Source organism: Arachis ipaensis, chromosome B09, assembly GCF_000816755.2.
Source record: "Arachis ipaensis cultivar K30076 chromosome B09, Araip1.1, whole genome shotgun sequence".
Taxonomy (NCBI): Eukaryota; Viridiplantae; Streptophyta; class Magnoliopsida; order Fabales; family Fabaceae; genus Arachis; species Arachis ipaensis.
Window position 1 is genome coordinate 6,322,307 of NC_029793.2, and position 19,418 is coordinate 6,341,724.

At 34.2% G+C, this 19,418-nt stretch overlaps 3 protein-coding genes and 1 non-coding gene across 7 annotated transcripts in view; 3 read left to right on the forward strand and 1 right to left on the reverse strand.

Annotated features, from left to right (window-relative positions):
• The window catches only part of LOC107617629, an 80,210-nt gene continuing 60,874 nt past the window's right edge, over positions 83 to 19,418 (forward strand). Inside the window, exons 1-4 of one of the 4 annotated variants that reach the window (XM_016319440.2) lie at positions 92 to 235; positions 459 to 566; positions 789 to 838; positions 16,537 to 17,993. In XM_016319440.2, coding sequence (XP_016174926.2) covers positions 472 to 566; positions 789 to 838; positions 16,537 to 17,810 — 1,419 coding nt within the window. In that variant the 5' untranslated portion in view covers positions 92 to 235; positions 459 to 471 and the 3' untranslated portion in view covers positions 17,811 to 17,993. Of the gene's footprint in view, positions 236 to 458; positions 839 to 14,613; positions 14,774 to 15,030; positions 17,994 to 19,418 lie in introns of those variants that run through there. The other 3 variants (XM_016319439.2, XM_021111329.1, XM_021111328.1) reach the window with 3 other exon arrangements.
• LOC107617628 (putative F-box/FBD/LRR-repeat protein At1g78840) lies at positions 5,001 to 8,010 on the forward strand. The gene is made up of 4 exons (XM_016319438.2): positions 5,001 to 5,161; positions 6,007 to 7,275; positions 7,363 to 7,551; positions 7,698 to 8,010. Exons 2-4 carry the CDS (start codon positions 6,025 to 6,027, stop codon positions 7,899 to 7,901), a joined length of 1,644 nt encoding a protein of 547 aa, XP_016174924.1. The 5' UTR covers positions 5,001 to 5,161; positions 6,007 to 6,024; the 3' UTR covers positions 7,902 to 8,010.
• On the reverse strand, positions 11,615 to 13,164 carry LOC107614726. Its single transcript, XM_021111331.1, has 3 exons — positions 13,029 to 13,164; positions 11,748 to 12,740; positions 11,615 to 11,661 (listed from the first exon to the last, which is right to left on the reverse strand). The coding sequence occupies exons 1-2, from the start codon at positions 13,156 to 13,158 to the stop codon at positions 12,142 to 12,144; spliced, it is 729 nt and encodes a 242-aa protein (XP_020966990.1). The 5' UTR covers positions 13,159 to 13,164; the 3' UTR covers positions 11,615 to 11,661; positions 11,748 to 12,141.
• On the forward strand, positions 19,331 to 19,404 carry TRNAT-AGU. The gene has a single exon. It is a non-coding gene; the product is annotated as a tRNA-Thr (tRNA).

Genomic DNA, 19,418 nt, shown 5'->3' on the forward strand with positions numbered 1-19,418 from the left:
AGAGTTAAAATTCTAATAAAAATATAGATTATTAATTTAATATACACAAAATAAACTAATTATTATTTGCTTGGAACCAAGACGACGAGTTCCCAAGCATGAAGCGTGCTTCCCTCTTCATTCACTCATTAACTCGCTCTCAATTTGAATTTCTTTCTCATTTTCACTCTCACGGTCTGAAACTGAAAGGCTACAACTACTTTCTTCACCACACAACACAAATTATTCGGACAAGGTAAGTCTTATGTCCTTGCTGCTTTTTTCCCCTCTTAATATTTCACCCCTCTTAATATTTACGGTTTGAAAAATAGCTGTGTGTTCTTTTGTGCCTATATGAGATCAGCAAATTGTGTTATAAAAATTTCAAAATTCAAATGATGGTTCCTTTCCTATGGCATATTTCTATTTCCAACACTATATCATGTGTTGCTGTTTATTTCTCATGAAATTCATGATAGTTTGGTATAGTTGATGACATTTTGGGTCATGGTTCATCGCCGCCGCATGTTCGCCGCCGTCCCCGCGCATCTCGCCGAATCCTTCGCGTTGTGTGCTCGCGTCTGGCCTATCTCCTCCGTCTGATCTCGGCTGCTCGCGCCTCTCTCGCCTCCGCGTCTGCTCGAGCGGTGCTTCCTGCTCGTGTCGTCGCCGCGCCTCCGTCGCCTCTCTCCCTCCTCGCGTCTCCGCTTGAGCTTTGTCGTCCCTCGCGTGCTTGCGCTCTCCCTATCCCTCATACTCTGCTAGTTCTTCGCGTTGTAAACATAAGGAGAAGGACTGCCGCAGTGCCGTCAGCTTCTCCGCGTGACATTCTTCTCTGCTCATTGGAAGACCACCGAAGGTTACTTAATTTCTCTTGCTTACTTCTTTCGTTTTCAATCTCTTGTTCATGAAAAAAAAATTGTGATTTGGTTAATTTAGCTGTGTTTAAAATTATTTAGTTAAAAACAATTAGTTAATTTTGTGTGTTTGTGAGCTCTGATCTCTTATGATGCTATGTATATAATGTAATTGACTAATTGCTTGGTTATGAATTTATGATGAGACTTGAATTTGTTGCATGAGAAGCTTGTTAATTTCTTAGTTATCCTGCTCATTGCTGATTTTGTGTTAGTGTGCTAATTTTGAATTTGGAAAGAAAATGTTTGGAGATTGGTATTTAGTTAATTAGTTATTTAATATTTTTTTTTGGGTGACTATTTAGTTATTTAGTTTTACTTTGTGGTTATGATATTATGATTCTGCTAATAAAAATAATAGGGATGCACCTTATTTCCAATTTTAATTTTGAAGACCCTGAAATTATCATTGTTAGAATTGATTGTTAATTGTCTAATTGATTAATGGTTAATAGGCTCTGTTGCTGCAGTGTGATTGTTAATTGCTTAATTGGAATTGATTGCTAATTGTTTAATTGATTGTCACTGTTATTGTGTGAAATTAAGATATTATTGTAGTATTGAACTATTGACTAATAATATATCTATTTTATTTTAGAAATTGAGACTTGATTGTTGTTAAAGTGTTGAAAATATATATTTCAAAATTTAATTTTAAGTTTTTGACTATTTTATATTGTTATTTAAGTAGGACTAGGTTAGCCGATTCAACCAATAACCCACCAGTTGAACTAGTAACCTAGTAGTCTGACTAATTTGATCACCTATTCGATTTTCATAACTATGGAGTTGTTTTTCCTTTTGTCACTTTGCTGAATTTCGTCTCAAGACTCTAGTTGATGATTGTGTTGTGTGACTTTTTATGAGTTAGGAAGTTGAACTTATTTGTTAATTATATGTTAGCACTTGGTCTATATTATTAGTTGAAAATATTTCAGGACATGTTCTTAATATGATCAAGACTTTAGGACATCTCATCTTTTTTTTTTTTTCTTAATTAGTGTAAAAACTGAAAAACTGAACCAAACCAAACCAATTCTCATTGGTTTTGTTATGTTTGATTGGCCTCACAAAAAAAGTCGAACCAAACCACACCGAACATTTTATATATAATTGGTTCAGATAACTTTTTTTCCAAAAAAAGAACCAAACTGCAAACCGAACACTCCTGTTCAAGAGCATGCTTACATCGGTTGAGCGACCAATTGTGGTTACAACACTACAAGTAGCTATAGAATTTATATGTCAATGCTTAGCAATAAATTTATTGTTTTTCTTTCCCCTTAAATCTCAGTGAATAAGTATCTATATGAACATCAAGTGCTTGCATAATGTGCAAGCCATTATCACGTTCTTTTTAAGTTTGTCTGCTAGGTGTTTGATAAAATGCCTGAATGAAAAGGGTTACAGTTCAGCACAAAATGAAACATGTTCTGGTCTCCACCATGGGAACACAAAATGAACCATTTTCTCCTTTCAGTCAAGCAAGAGAAAGAGAACCTATAGTGATTGATAACCTTGCCAAAGTGAGCAACTTTCTTGATGTTTCTACTCAACAAAGGAAAGTAGTTCGTCTCAAAGTGTGTCCACAGGCAACCCAGCACCGCATATTGACTGGTACACTCAAGGAAGTTCTGAATAATTTTAAAGTTGATTTGGATGCTTTGGATTCTCAGGGCTTAGACAAAGATACTATAATGGGTCAGCAAATTGTTCTTACCTGCCTGAAGTTTCTCACTGAAGCTGCTGTTTCCAATGAACCTGAATCCACTTCATGGATGAGGCTTTCTCCTTCAAAAAATGTCAACACCTCTGGTTCCCGGAAATGGGAAGATGTTCTTGAGATGTTCAATGATCTGATCGAGTATTTTAGAGCCGAAACAAGATTAAAGTTGCATGTGGCTAAGGCTGAAGTCATGAAAGAAGGGCTTTTGCAAATCAAGGACATTTTGATTGACAACAGTATTGGATACAAGGAAGCTAGACACCAAGAACGCCTGGTGCAAAAGAAGCTTTCCAAAACATTGGGACACTCATCTCGCTGCTTATTCACGCTATTATTATATTACCTCTTTGGAAGAGTCTCAGATATTGAAGTAGACATGGCTGGTGGAGTTTACAAGAGTGGAAGCGACAACAAGAACTGGTTGTGTATGGGAAGAATTTTGACTTCAGATAGTGAGAAGATGATTGAGCGCGGTGTAAAGCAGTTGGATAAAGCACTTAGCCTTTTCAAGTTTGTATGGGAAACTGCTGAAATGAAAGGTCATTTGGACCTTCAAGGCCATTTGTGGTGTGTTGGAGAACACAACAGGTTGCTTAGGTACAGAGGAAACACATACTTTCTTCATGGCATTTGCCTCTAATCTTGGAAACTCATGCAGTTATTTTCATGTAAATTTGATAGTTAAGAACCGTTAAATAACAATTTAGTCACACACGACAAATTATCTAACGATTCTTAACTATTAATGTCGCGTGAAGACAACTGTATATGAGTATCTTTACAAAATCATTCAACCTCTATTCTATGATTTTTATTCTTTCCATAGCTTTTGTTGTCACAAACAAATATTCAATTGCAAATTATCTTGTGTATGTGCCCATTTTCATATGAATAATTTAGTTTATTAGATTTTGAAACAGTATCTAAATGAAGAATGGAGGATGCTGATGTAGGATACAAATGTGCCTTCCATAAATTCTATGTACCTTAACTCTTCTTCAGAAAATATGCCATAAGCCAATAAGAATAAGCATAGATTTTAACTTCTTCCTACTTGATTGATGCTATATCTCCACTATCTAAACTCTAAAGCCATGGGAAGTAGGGAACAAAATAAATTAAAAATACGTAGAGCAAGATCATGATAGTTCATCATCTTGCACGAAAAATTTTGCTAAGAATTTTGACATATTACAAGGTGTCAAATGGCCAAACTTTGAGATCATCAACACACTGAATACATATAATTAACCACACAAAACAAAATTGCATATCGTTTCATATTTAGGGTGGGAAAGCTACACAACAAAATTTCATGGTGTAGTTTGATAACGATCCTATCCTTTAGGTAAGGCATAAATAAGATTTTTATCCTATTTTTTTATGTTCTGAGAGTAAATAAATACTCTTGTTTTATGTTATTCATTTTTTTTTTCTCAATAATGTGGCCCAATTTTTTATTAGTTTTTATTTTGTTAATTTTAAAATTTTTAAATTAAAAAGTAAAACCTTATAAATTATAATATTAACTTAAAAGATAATTAATGGACTACATTATTCTCCTAACAATTAAGAATTCCTATCTTTGGCTCCATAAAAATATACATTTATAGTATTTAATTATTAGCAGAATTCTTTTACATATTTTGGTGGCGAATTCTTTTATTAGCCGCAAAGTTTCTTCGGTAAATGCTCTTTCCTCATATTTGTAATCTTAACCATTTAAGCATAGCTTTATTTCATTCTGTTTGTAGATCCTTTTTTATTCTTTTTTTTTAAGTTTATTTTCTAAAAATTTCGGATGAAAATTTTACATAGGATTCGAGTAAACACTTAAACTACTGTCTACATGCCACAACATTTTGAGTATCAAGTTCTTTTTGTAGTATTTTTTTATTTTTGACGGATTTATTTATTGTTAGTATCTTTTAAAATTTATTTTTTTTTGGTGACTTTTTAAAATTTGTTTTATTAGCGATACAAATTTTCAAGTAATATTTTGATAATTTATTTTTTTAAGGATGGACTAATTTGATGCTTAGTAGGCTTTTATATATCAATAACAAAATTGATTTCATATTTATAAATTACATCTTTTATAAATAAAAAATGTAATTCTTTTATGTTTGTTTGAGTATTATTAAGTTGATAAAAAATATTTTTTTTATTTTTTAGCGTATTCGGTAAATTTTTATTAGTAAAAAATTAAAAATAAAAATAGTAAAAAATAAAAAATAAAAAATATTTTTTAAAAAAATTACAATTTATATTTTTTTAAAAAAATAAAAATTTACATTTTTTTAAAACACTTAAAATCGATGTCGGTCTCTTTTTTCACCTTTCTAAAGTGAGAGTATAAAATACTCAACCTGAAACTTTAAACCCAGAAGAGACGTTTCTTCTTTCACCGTCTACAATAAGAATATAAAACACTGAAACCAAAATCTTAAGCCCAGAAATTCGTTCATCTATCACAAAGTAAAAAAATACCGCACTTCTACACCCTTCAAATCACCACAAACACACTCTATTGGAGAAGGTAAGTTTATCTTTTAATATTCCCCCTTTTTCTTCTGTTATTGGAACAACGAGCTTTTCCTTAGTCTAGTAACTAGTTAAGTTATTGTTTAGGAGATAGGAGGAAAAATTGAAATTTATTTTGTAGTGACAAAGGAGATAGAGTCTACACTTTATTTGTTTATTTATATTGGTTTAATAATGATATTTTTCTGGAGTTTGGGATATTAATCTTATAAATGTAGTAAAGTTTAATTTGGAGTACAGAAATTAAAAAGTTTAAATTCTATGAGTACACACATTTCTAAAGCCCAAAAGTTGGATTCTTTAATTTTTAAAATCATAAAAGATTTGAGATATTCCGATTTCTATACTTTTTATCATTTTAAAAAACATTAAAAATTACAATGTTAGAGTACATGTACATCACTCATCATACTTCCATAGAGAAAAAAAATTAGTCCCTTAGTGTTTTCTTTTTTGTGTCTTAATTCCATCTTAAAAATTATTTCACTTCACATAAGAAGAAAAAGAAGAAGAAATTAGTGATAGAGATCTACATAGGTTCCCACATTGATCTTTATATTATTATTATTATTATTATTATTATTATTATTATTATTATTATTATAGTATTTATGAGTTTCAGATGGGACATTTTGGGTCATGATGAAAATTTGATGAACAGTTTATGAATTTTACAATGAAAAATCTCATCACTGTACTTAGTTGAAAGTCATTCATAATCATAGATCCCTAGATGAATCATTTTGACAATAAACATGTAATACATGTGATTTTTTTTTTTTCTTTCTTGGCATTGAATGAGTTACAATTATCCATCCATGATATTATACTTGCTATTAGTACTGAAGCTGGGGAAAAATGGACCAAATATCTGGTTTGCCGGAAGCTATACTTCATGACATTCTCGCAAGGCTTCCGGACAGAGATTCTGCCAGGACTAGTGTTTTATCAAAGGCTTGGAGAGAAACATGGTCTACGTTTCCAATATTGTCTATTTGCAGCGATCAACATTTTAAGAGTCAAGATGTAACGGTAGACAATTATCATAGCAAAATAGACAAAGTTGTTGACTATGTTGGGAGAAGATTACTGAGGCTCCGCGACCTAGGCTTAGCAATCAAAGAATTCAAGCTCATCATGGACTATGTAGACCATAAGTGCATGGCGCACCATGTTGATCTATGGATGAAGATGGCTATTGAAAGTGGCGGCGAAGTATTACATTTACAGCTTCGCCTCCCTGGTCGCTATGTAGGGAGACACAGTCCGGACAGGTTTTATGAGCTTCCACTCAGTGTCATTGAATCCAAATCACTTACTAAGTTGGTGTTGATGGACGGAATCAGAGTTGGCCAAGCATTCCTCACCCATTCCATCAAGCTTTACTCAGTGAGAATATTGAAACTATGCAATATATTTTTTGGACATGAAGGGATTATAGATCATCTCATTTCTCATTGTCCTCTAATTGAAGATTTAACCGTGATTGATTGTGCTGTCTATAACCCTCCAATCGGAGGAATTCCTCAAGTGTATGAGTTCAGTCTTGTGGAATCACTATTCTTGCATGGTTTACATAAGCTCAAGAAAGTTTATGTTCAAGGAATGCGGGAAGTATATATTGATGCTCCAAATCTTGAGAGCTTACATTGTTGTCTTCAGTATCTAAATACATATTTCAAGCTGAATTTAGATAGTTGCACAAATTTGAGATGGCTGTGCTTATGGAATTTGAAGAACATTGCTATTGGAGACAAATGGTTTCTTGAACTATTTTCTAAATTTCCTTTCCTTGAGAGTTTGGAACTAGACAATTTCTCGATGTCTCAGAGGATTAATATTTCAAGTGCTCAACTCAAGGTCTTGAAGTTATCATACTGCTCTAACTTGGAGGAGCTTAACATTGATGCTCGAAATTTATTATCATTTGCGTATGAGGGAAACAACCAACCTGGTATATCTTTTCAGAAATGTTCTAATCAATTGGAAGTCAATAGTTTTAGCGATGTGGATTTTCGGGACCTTTGTAGCTTGAGGAAATTTGTCCAAAACATTAAACCCCAAAAGATTTGGGCATCAGTCTCCCTCTTTATCTGTCTGTCAATTCTAGTAAGTATATACACTTGCTACATTGGTTCATTCTGCTTTACATATTTGCCTATTTTATTTATTTGTTTGTTTGTCTGAATTCTGTAGAGTGAACCAGAGCAGGGTGCATTCCAAGTTTCATCTATTCCTCCAACTATTAAACGCTTGGAATTACAGTTTTCCCCGGACTACGAAGCTCTCTATTTCCCTTTTATGAATTACTTGCTTTCAAGTTGCTGCCCGAACTCTATTTCATTTAGTTTTTGCTCTTATGTTCATAGTAAAGCATTCATTGAGGTATGTCATTATCCTCAAATTTTCTGAGTCTTGCATTTACAACGACAACAGTACTTCCATCCCAGCAGTGACTGCATTTGTGTTTATATACTTTATCATCAATATGTTCTTTCTAACGCCGTTTGTTATTTTGAAAAAAACAACAGTTTTTGTATGAGACACTGATGGGAAGAAAGGAAGGGAAGTGCCACTGCAGTTCAAGTAATACAAAATGTTGGTGGCATGCCTTGAAGATTGTCAAGGTTATTTGTACCTTCAAGATTGATGAGAACGCTGATTTTAAGACAATGTTAGATGCATTGCCAACATGTCTTGCTGATGAAAAAATTGGTTTTATCTTAGAATTGTAATCTTTCTATTATCAACTCATATATATTCCTTATTTGGTTTAGTAATTTAGTATGTACTTAAGTAAGTGCTTACATGTATATATCAATGTTCTACAACATTTTCTCTCTTTATAAGGTAACGATAAATGTGAATGTTCATGTTTAGAAATTTATCTTTTTTGCGAAAAAAATAAAGCGATTAATTTATATTCACTATTCCGTCAAAGCATATAATATAAAGTTAAAAACTAATTCTGTAGAAGTAAATGTAAAAGTGTGTTTGAAATGTCATATTATTATTAAAATATACTTGTATTCCTTTTACATAAAAAATAATATGTAGTTCACAAAAGAAAATGGTTTGACATAAATTTAGTGTTACATGAAAACATAAAATAAAAGCATAACATAAATGATACTGATTACTGAGACCAACTTAAATCCGTGATAATTTTGAAGTAATGGATAATTAGGAGATTAAAATGAGCGTTAAATACCTAAAATATTTATGGATTGAGGTGATATAAGTTGGCTCATTTGGTCGACCTTCTGGTTGTAGACTTGTATACTGTGGCTAATTTTTTTTTGTTATGGAAGTAGAAGTGGTGATATACCTTAACATTGTAATTTTTGGTGTTTTTCAAAACTGTGAAAGTACACAAATCGGAGGGTCCGATTTCTGTACCTAAAATTTTTTAATTTTTTTTAAACACAAATCGGACGGTTCGATTTCTGTACCTCTACAAATCGTACAGAAATCGGACAGTCCGATTTGTGTACATCTAGAAATCGGACAGTCCGATTTGTGTACATCTAGAAATCGGACGGTCCGATTTCTGCTTTTCTAGTTAAACGATTCCACATTTGAGTATAACACCCCAACAATCCACATTTTAAAAAAACACCACTACCACTCCAATATTAAAAATAAAAAATTCGCATATTGTTATTGTTCATATTTCAATTATAGATGTATAACTTTTAGGGTAAATAACATTAATAAATAAAGTGGGATTCAATATTATATGAAAGTCCTAAATTAAAAAACGTGCATGTCTTTATGTACAAATTTATGTAAATCGAATCAGTATGATTCAAAAAGACAAATTAAAATGGATAGTTTCAATTTATGAATGAATAAAATTCGATACAATATGAATTAGGTTGTTTCGATTTGAGTTTTTTAATTTTGATATGGGGAAGAAGCTGGTGTTTCGCAGCGTTATGGGGTTTTGGGGTGTTTGACGGAGATGTGACGGCGTTGCAGAAGAAATCGGTGGCACCGATGGGGGAGACGGAAATCGGTGGGACCGATTTCAGGGAGGGGTAGGTGCGCAAATCGGTGGCACCGATTGGTTACCCCAGTGGTGGAGCTTAGTTCAGACAAGGGGTGGCCATGGCCCTCCCAAATTTTTTATAAAAAACTTAGTAGCACTTTTTCAAAAGATAAAAAATAGTTCAATTGACTTAAATACTTTACTATGACTTAAAGTATCTAATAAGTTCAATAAACAACATTCTCTCTATCTTTAGGTTCAAATATAAAAAATTAGATATCTTTTATTTATTTAATTTAATATTATTTTATATTTTACTATTTATTTAATTTAATTTTTTATATGATAAAAAATAATAGAATATTCAATAAGTATTAATATTATTGTATTTGTATAAATTGATAAAAAAAATTCAATAAATATTATAAATTTTAATATTTGTCCTTCTAACTTTTTCTTTATATATTTTACAGGATATATATTCAAATTTTTATATAAAATAATAATGAAAAATCAAAGAATTGATACATTTTTTAAGAGGAAGGTTAATATTAAGAAGGAGAACATATAACTTTTACAATATCAACACATGTAGATAGTTCTTCTACTTTAATGAATTACGAAGAAAGTGAGATATAACCTTCAAAAGTTCAAAAAGTTATATCTGATGACTTTAACTTTAACTTTTTGGAACGAGATCTTGAAAAAGGGCTTTAAATTTGGCAGTATCACCCAAACTAGAGAGATAAAATTAGACGAGCTTATCTTAAATGAGGTCCATAGAAAAAAATATTTTGACAATTATTTTTTATTTGGCCCCCCAAAATTTTGTTTCAAGTTCCGCCACTGGTGACCCCCTTGCCACGCGTCGCGCATGCAGCTGGCCCGTGACTCCTTATGCGTTTTTACCCTCTCAAAACCGGATACCCCTATCTCTTTCATCCTCCAACACTATCTCTTTCACTCTCAACAGCAACTTTCCCTTTCTGCTTACTCTCAACCCCACTCAACCCCACCATTTCACTATTGTTGGACCACCATTACCTCGTTGAAAAATATGAAGAAAAATGCCAAAAAAAAGGAAAACCAAGGAAGTAAATCAACCGGAGCTTCACATTGTTAATTATCTTAGAGATCCAAATTATGTAAATTTTTATTTTTTAATAATCTTATTTAATGATAATAATAGTGATAATTGTAGATTTTATTAACAGTATATTATAATGGCACTATGTAGAAATTAGAAATTAAACATATATGTATAATTTTATTATTAGGTGGTTAGAAATAGAAATAAAAATAGGAATAAACTTTGTATGTATGATTAGTATGCTATTTTTTTATATGAATTATAATAATAATAACAATAATAATAATAATAATAATAATAATAATAATAATAGAGGCTGATTTACTGTGTAAGGTTAATTAATTTCTGTTAAAAGGTAATGCATATGATTGAAGGATTTTTGTATAACAGATTTAATGTGTATTTTGAATTGCAATTATGCTGGGAAGTAGTTATGATGGACATGTTAAGCATAATTGTGTTTTTGAATAATATAGTTATATTATACTTGTTCTTATACTGGAAAATGTGATATTGTAGGCTTCAAGGATGTTGATGTGCGATCATTTACACCCGCCGGATCCATATAACCAAATTGTTGAGGCACAGTTACGCGATATTGGATTTTATTATGTATCCCAAATTGGAGTTATTAAAGGCCAGTCAGCAATGATTAATGCTCTGATTGAGAGATGGCGGCTCGAGACTCATACTTTTCATTTTCCGGTTGGTGAGTGTGCCGTGACCTTGGAAGATGTGGCGGTAATTCTCGGTCTGCCAACAAATGGTCTTCCGGTTACAGGTCCGACCATGAGTAGGTTTGAGGCATTGGAAGCCGAGTGCTTGCACCAATTTGGAATTGCACCCAGCAAGAATGACTGTAGAGGGAGCTTTATAAAATTAATGTGGTTTAGGAGTGTGAGAGATCGTATAGTGTTGAATAATGATGTGCACATGCAGATGTATGTAAAGTGTCACATAATGTTGTTATTTGGGAAAATTCTGTTTGCAGATAAGTCGGGTGCAGCGGTGCACTGAAAATTTTTACCTTTGCTCCGCAACTTCGGTGGGATCATACAATTTAGTTGGGGTTCAGCATGCTTGGCACACTTGTATAGATCATTGTGTAGGGCAACTCGTGTCGACTGCAAGGAGATGGACGGTCCACTGACACTGTTGGTCAGTTGGGCTTGGATCCGGCTACCATTTCTAGCGCCGATTCCTGGCAATCCCCGAGTGTTTCCAATTGCAAACAGGTAATTTTGATTAAAGTATGCATTGAAAGAATTCATAGAAATTATATTCTGTTTATGGTAAGTTAAGTTAACAAATGGATTGTCCGTCTGCAGGTGGCATAACTGGGACCGTCAAAACTATGCCTACCGATATAATCGTTCATAGCGCATCTGGTACTCCCTGGTCGTCCTCGAGTATCCTATGAAAAACATTCAGTCAGCTATGAACACCATTCTATTTGATCGTACTTACAATAAATTCAAAGTTCATTCTATTCAAACTTACCAATGTTGACGATAAGCTTCTGCAGGTAAGGTGCTTTGAACTTCCTCAAGAAGTTGGACTCAATATGCCGGATACAAAACATATGGAAAGCTTTTGGAGGAGACCACGCCCCATTACTTCGTTCAATAGCTGACCTAATCGAATCGTGTCGATCAGATATTAGTCCGACACCATCACGTGTCACCACATGTTGACGCAGGTTGCTCAGAAAAAAGTGCCATGCATCAGAAGTCTCTCCCTCCACTATGGCAAATGCAATAGGCACGATGTTGTTATTACCATCTTGTGAGACTGCAACCAATAAACAACCCTTGTATTTTCCATACAAATGAGTCCCGTCCACCTGCACCACTGGCTTGCAGTGTCTGAAGGCCCTTATACAGGGGTAATAACTTCAGAAGACTCTATGTAGAACACGTATATCAGGAACTAAATCATCCCTCTGGTAAGCTGGCATTGTTTCAAAGTGAACCACTGCTGATGGCTCTTTGTGGCACATGGCCTCAAACCATATCGGCAAAGCTTCATACGATGCTTCCCAACTTCCGAAAATTGATTCGATCGCTTGCTGCTTTGCTAACCAAGCCTTGCGATAACTGATGGTGTAGTTAAACTTTGACTGGATATCAGCAATTACTGATTTCACCTTTATAGACGGGTCAACCTCTACCAACGGCTTTATTGCTTCTGCAACTGTCTTGGAATCCAGCTTCGAATGGTCTTGAGAAATAGTAGACCTCGTACAAGTATGACTTCCATTGTACCTCCTTATCTCCCAACAGTACTTCTTCTGCATTTTGGTTACCCTGATCAACCAGTCACAACCATTCCCATATTCTGTACATTTTGCATAGAATGTCGTCGGTTCCGACTCATATACCCGATAGTCCACACCTCTCCGGATGGTATAATCTTTCATTGCCTTGATTACTGCCTCCCTTGAACTGAATTCCATCCCCACTGTGAACTCACCATCCGCCACAACAGGAGGGGCTGCATACAGCAAAAGTAATAAATGCTTCATTATGTACTCAGTAACAAGTCTTTTATTACAACTCAATTAATAAACACACTTTACTATGTAAGATCGTTATAGTCTTATTTTTCGCTATTCCATCTACGTAAACAACAACTAAATATCATTCACAACAAAGAACTATTAATTAATAAAAAAATCAAACGCTATGGTCACAAATGCCTGGTCACATATCACATACATTACTCATCTGACTTATCGATCTGCTACTTCAGAGATTCACATAGCTACCTAGGTTTACGCACCTGGATTCATATATTGCGAAAACTCCGGTGCGTGCATAGCCTCCAAATCCAACGACCGCATGAAAGAAGGCTCCTGAAACGGATGCGGGTTTGCTAGTGCATTTGCAACTTCCGCCACATCTGCGTTCATGGCGCCGCTAGCTTCTTCTTCGTCCTCACTTGGACCGACGATCTCATAGTTGCTTTCAAATTCATCTTCGCTTTCACTATTATAATCTTCCAATTCAATGTTACGGTCCGCTTCAGATTGCTCAAACTCAATATATAACTCGATGCACGACATTCGGTGGCGATTTTCCATGTATATTGAAAACATTTCCTGCATACTCGCTTCGTCCATCACATACTTGGTCTGAAATTGAACAAACCCACCAAACACAGCTAAAGGATACCTGTACAAAATACACGATATTCTCCTACATCTTTGAGAATCTATCTTCTCACAAATCACACCTTTTAACTCCTCAAATGACAATGTGAACGGAATAACAACATCAAACGGATTTTCACACACAAATTGAACTCCCTCATATGTTTGTAATAACATATGTCCGTAATAATAAATCTTCAATACAACTCTATCATCCATAACACTAACTATTCTCAACCTCATAGGAATTTTTTTTACAGAAATAAAGGAGAAGAATCAGAGAAGAGAAGAGAGGAGAAGAGGATGAACATTAGTTGACGAGGAAGAAATGGGGCTTCTGTGATATACCACCATCCGCTTTTTGTATGGACAAAGGGCAAATCGGAGGACCGACCGCTGCACCCCCAAATCGGTAGGTCCGATGGGTGCACCCCGATTAAAATAAAATTCTTTGCCTCCATTAATAGGTGGGACCGATTACTGCACTCTTAGCTAACGTCTTCCAGCACCCACAAATCGGTGGCACCGATTTAATACCCATTAGCCTCTCCCTTGCACAAATCGGTGGCACCGATTTCACACCCATCAACCTCTCCCTCACACAAATCGGTGGGACCAATTCCTCCCAGCTTCAAATCGGTGCCCCCGATTTCTTCCCCCAAAATTCCAAAAAACCAACGCCGTCATAACTGTGTAAATCACCCTTAATCATCATATCCCAGCATAACTCACACCCCTAAATCATATCTAAAAAAATCAGTCTTTTGATTTAGCTTGATCACCTAATAAATCGAATTAGCTTAATTCGATTTATTACTAATACAACTTATTGATATTTACATTTTTAAGTTAATTGTATTAACTTTAAAACATTAATATCGATAGAAAATATTTTCTTTAGATTCAAATAAAATATTAAAAAATTAAAACAAAAAAAATAAAAATAAAAATTTTATATTTTAGTTCAAATTCTATAAAATTTATATTTTTTCAAACTTATAAATTCAAAACGAAATCATAAACGATTTTTAAAAATTTGTTAAATATTATTTTTGGATTTATTAATATCTAAAAATTTATTATGAAAACTTTTAATATTAAAAAATTATTAAAAAGTATAACCTCCAAAATAGTATAGGAGATAAGATTTGAATTTTTTTGGAGTTAGAATTAACATATAGATATACTGACACTATAAAGTGACCCACTCACTATATTCACTCGTTAATTCGCTCTCAATTCGAATTTCTTTCTCTTTCTCACTCTCACGGTCTGAAACTGAAAGGCTGAACCCTAGGCCTTACTTCCAAACGAGACGTGTCTTCAAAGGCTACAACTACTTTCTTCACCACACAACACAAATTATTCGGACAAGGTAAGTCTTATAACAATGAGCTTTTGGTTATAGATGATGTATAATAATAGTTCAGTGGGGTTAGAAGGGGGAAAAAAAATTGACTGTTTGGAAAATAGCTGTGTGTTCTTTTGTGCTTATATGAGATCAGCAAATTGTGTTATACAAATTTCAAAATTCAAATGATGATTTCTTTCCTATAGCATAATTCTATTTCCAACACTATATCATTTGTTGCTGTTTATTTCTCGTGAAATTCGTGATGGAAATTTACATAGGTTGGGATAGTTGATGACATTTTGGGTCATGGTTCATCGCCGCCGCATGCTCGCCGCGTCCCCGCGCATCTCGCCGGATCCTCCGCGTTGTGTGCTCTCGTCTGGCCTCTCTCCTCCGTCTGAGCTCGGCTGCTCGCGCCTCTCTCGCCTCCGCATCTGCTCGAGCGCCTGCTTGTGTCGTCGCCACGCCTCCCTCGCCTCTCTCCCTCCTCGCGTCTCCGCTTGAGCTTTGTCGTCCCTCGCGTGCTTGTCGCCGGCGCTCTCCTTATCCCTCATATTTTTCTAGTTCTCCGCCTTGTAAACATAAGGAGAAGGACTGCCACAGTGCCGCCAGCTTCTCCGTGTCACATTCTTCTCTGCTCATTGGAAGACTACCGAAGGTTACTTAATTTTTCTTGCTTACTTCTTTCGGTTTCAGTCTGTTGTTCATAAAAAAAAATGTGATTTGGTTAATTTAGTTTTTAATGTGTTCAAAATGATTTAGTTAAAAACAATTATATGATGCTATGTATGTAATGTAATTGACTAATTGCTACGTTATGAATTTATGATGAGACTTGAATTTGTTGCATGGGAAGCTTGTTAATTTCTTAGTTATCCTGCTCATTGCTGATTTTGTGTTCGTTCGCTAATTTTGAATTTGGAAAGAAAATGTTTGGAAATTAGTATTTAGTTATTTAATTTTACTTTGTAGTTATGATATTATAATTTTGCTAATAAAAATAATAGGGATGCACCTTATTTCCAATTTTAATTTTGAGGGCCCTGAAATTATCATTGTTAGAATTGATTGTTAATTGCCTAATTGATTAATGGTTAATAGGCTCCGTTGCTACAGTGTGATTGTTAATTGCTTAATTGGAATTGATTGCTAATTACCTAATTGATTGTCACTGTTATTGTGTGAAATTAAGATATTATTGTAGTATTGAACTATTGACCAATAATATGTCTATTTTATTTTAGAAATTGAGACTTGATTGTTGTTAAAGTGTTGAAGATATATATTTCAAAATTTAATTTTAAGTTTTTGACTATTTTATATTGTTATTTAAGTAGGACTAGGTTAGCCGATTCAACCAATAACCTACCAGTTGAACTAGTGACCCAGTAGTCTGATTGGTTTGATGATCGCTTTGTCCTGATAACTATGCTTGGAGTTGTTTTTTCTTTTGTCACTTTGCTGAATTTCATCTCAAGACTCTTGTTGATGATTGTGTTGTGTGACTTTTTATGAATTAGGAAGTTGAACTTGTTATTCTGTTAATTATATGTTAGCACTTGATCTATATTATTAGTTGAAAATAGCTTAGGACATGTTCTTATTGCAATAGATCTTCTACTCTTGAATAGTTTCTCTTTCATATTTATTATTGGTACCACCTATGGAATCAATGGTGAGAGATCACACTTTACTCTCTAAAGTGAAATTGAAACTTTAGAGGATCCAAATCCTCTTTTTAGAGTCATTATTTGTTTCCATTTGTTTTGAGTGTTATTTTTCAGTTCCTCTATTTTTGTTGGAAGTAATGGAACTTTCTTCTGGAATTCGGAAGCTGCTTTCCGGTGTCAAAACCAACAAATCTACACCTTTTAACCTGAACTCAATGCCTTATCACTGCTATCAAGATGTTTCCAACCTGCAATGCTATCAGAATGACTTTTCCAAGCTAGAAGAATTGACTCGGGTTCTGGCGAACATGGATGCAATTAATGGAAAACTTGTTGACACAATTAGTAATTCAACCATTTTTGATGAGCAGATTAAGCATGATATGTGTACCTTCAAGTCTCTTGCCCGGGCCTTTATTGGATCTCCACCAGTTCAGCACAAAATGAAACATGTTCTGGTCTCCACCATGGGAACACAAAATGAACCATTTTCTCCTTTCAGTCAAGCAAGAGAAAGAGAACCTATAGTGATTGATAACCTTGCCAAAGTGAGCAACTTTCTTGATGTTTCTACTCAACAAAGGAAGGTAGTTCGTTTCAAAGTGTGTCCACAGGCAACCCAGCACCGCATATTGATTGGTACACTCAAGGAAGTTCTGAATAATTTTAAAGTTGATTTGGATGCTTTGGATTCTCAGGGCTTAGACAAAGATACTATAATGGGTCAGCAAATTGTTCTTACCTGCCTGAAGTTTCTCACTGAAGCTGCTGTTTCCAATGAACCTGAATCCACTTCATGGATGAGGCTTTCTCCTTCAAAAAATGTCAACACCTCTGGTTCCCGGAAATGGGAAGATGTTCTTGAGATGTTCAATGATCTGATCGAGTATTTTAGAGCCGAAACAAGATTAAAGTTGCATGTGGCTAAGGCTGAAGTCATGAAAGAAGGGCTTTTGCAAATCAAGGACATTTTGATTGACAACAGTATTGGATACAAGGAAGCTAGACACCAAGAACGCCTGGTGCAAAAGAAGCTTTCCAAAACATTGGGACACTCATCTCGCTGCTTATTCACGCTATTATTATATTACCTCTTTGGAAGAGTCTCAGATATTGAAGTAGACATGGCTGGGGGAGTTTACGAGAGTGTTAGCGACAACAAGAACTGGTTGTGTATGGGAAGAATTTTGACTTCAGATAGTGAGAAGATGATTGGGCGTGGTGTGAAGCAGTTGGATAGAGCACTTAGCCTTTTCAAGTTTGTATGGGAAACTGCTGAAATGAAAGGTCATTTGGACCTTCAAGGCCATTTGTGGTGTGTTGGAGAACACAATAGGGTTCTTAGGTACAGAGGAAACACATACTTTCTTCATGGCATTTGCCTTTAATCTTGGAAACTTATGCAGTTGTTTTCATGTAAATTTGATAGTTAAAAACCGTTAAATAACAATTTAGTCACGCATGTCAAATTATCTAACGATTCTTAACTATTAATGTCGTGTGAAGACAACTGTATGTGAGTATCTTTACAAAATCATTTAACCTCTATTCTATGATTTTTATTCTTTCCATAGCTTTTGTTGTCACAAACAAACATTCAATTGCAAATTATCTTGTGTATGTGTCCATTTTCATATGAATAATTTAGTCTATTAGATTTTGGAACAGTATCTAAATGAAGAATGGAGGATGCTGATGTAGGATATGAAATTTTTCACTTGCCCTTAATTGCTACCAATCATACAAATGCGCCTTCCACAAATTCTATGTACCTTAACTCTTCAGAAAATATGCCATAAGCCAATAACAATAAGCATAGATTTTAATTTCTTCCTCCTTGATTGATGTTATATCGCCACTATCTAATGCCATGGGAAGTAGGGAACAAAATAAATTAAAAATTCCACTTCACTTTTTAAGCTTATCGCTAAATGAAAATACGTACAGCAAGATCATGATAGTTCATCATCTTGCACGAAAATTTGCTAAGAATTTTGGCATATTACAAGGTGTAAAATGACCGAACTTTTGAGATCGTCAACACACTGAATACATATAATTAGCCACACAAAACAAAATTGCATATCGTCTCATGTTTAGGGTGGGAAAGGTACACAACAAAATTTCATGATGTGTAGTTTGATAACGATCCTATCCTTTTGGTAAGGCATAAATAAGATTTTTGTTCTATAATTAATGGACTAAATTATTATCCTAACACTTAAGAATCCCTATTTTTGGCTCCATAAAAAATATACATTTATAGTATTTAATTATTAGCAGAATTCTTTTACATATTTTGGGGCGAATTCTTTTATTAAAGGAGAGCCTTTTAATGTTACAATAATGGGAAATCCTTGTAATCTTCTTCTTCACACATGCCATGCAATGCAGAGCATAGTGATGATGATGATATTATTGTTGGGATAGGAGCCCATGTTAGCAATTGTTGTATGTCATTTCCTCAAACATTTTGCAGCAATAAATGCCCACTCAACCTACAAAACGACACGTTTCTTAATGCATATATTTATAGTTAGTGAAGCCAAGTCACTTGCTAAGCTGGAGTTGGTGGGGGAATCAGAATTGACCAAGAATTTTTAAATCATTCCATGAAGTTTTCCTCGGTGAAATCGTTATTCTTAAGTCATGTACTTTTCACGCATGAAAGCATTATTGAGTATCTCATTTCTTATGGTGTTACTTAGATTATTTTTTATCAATAATAGATATAGATTTATTTGTTATATTTTTTTAGTGGGAGTACATAAGGAGTACATATTATATAAAGTATAATAACTCAACAGATATTAAGGAGGGTTTTCATTTTTTTTAACAATAAGAATAATTTATTTTTCTCCCTCTCTTAATCCCTTCTGATTCATCAAACTATCAATATTATCAAGTAGCTCTTGTAGCTCAGTTGGTTAGAGCACCCGTTTAGTAAGCGGGAGGTCTTGAGTTCGACTCTCAATAAGAGCATTATTAACAAGCTT

Excerpts from the sequence above, each read along its gene's own strand:
- LOC107617628 (XM_016319438.2), top strand. The coding sequence starts at position 6,025 with ATGGACCAAATATCTGGTTTGCCGGAAGCTATACTTCATGACATTCTC. Across the intron at positions 7,276-7,362 it reads TTATCTGTCTGTCAATTCTA|AGTGAACCAGAGCAGGGTGC; the intron begins GTAAGTATATAC and ends TGAATTCTGTAG. Across the intron at positions 7,552-7,697 it reads ATAGTAAAGCATTCATTGAG|TTTTTGTATGAGACACTGAT; the intron begins GTATGTCATTAT and ends AAAAAACAACAG.
- LOC107614726 (XM_021111331.1), bottom strand. The coding sequence starts at position 13,158 with ATGAACGCAGATGTGGCGGAAGTTGCAAATGCACTAGCAAACCCGCAT. Across the intron at positions 12,741-13,028 it reads TTCGCAATATATGAATCCAG|CCCCTCCTGTTGTGGCGGAT; the intron begins GTGCGTAAACCT and ends TGCTGTATGCAG.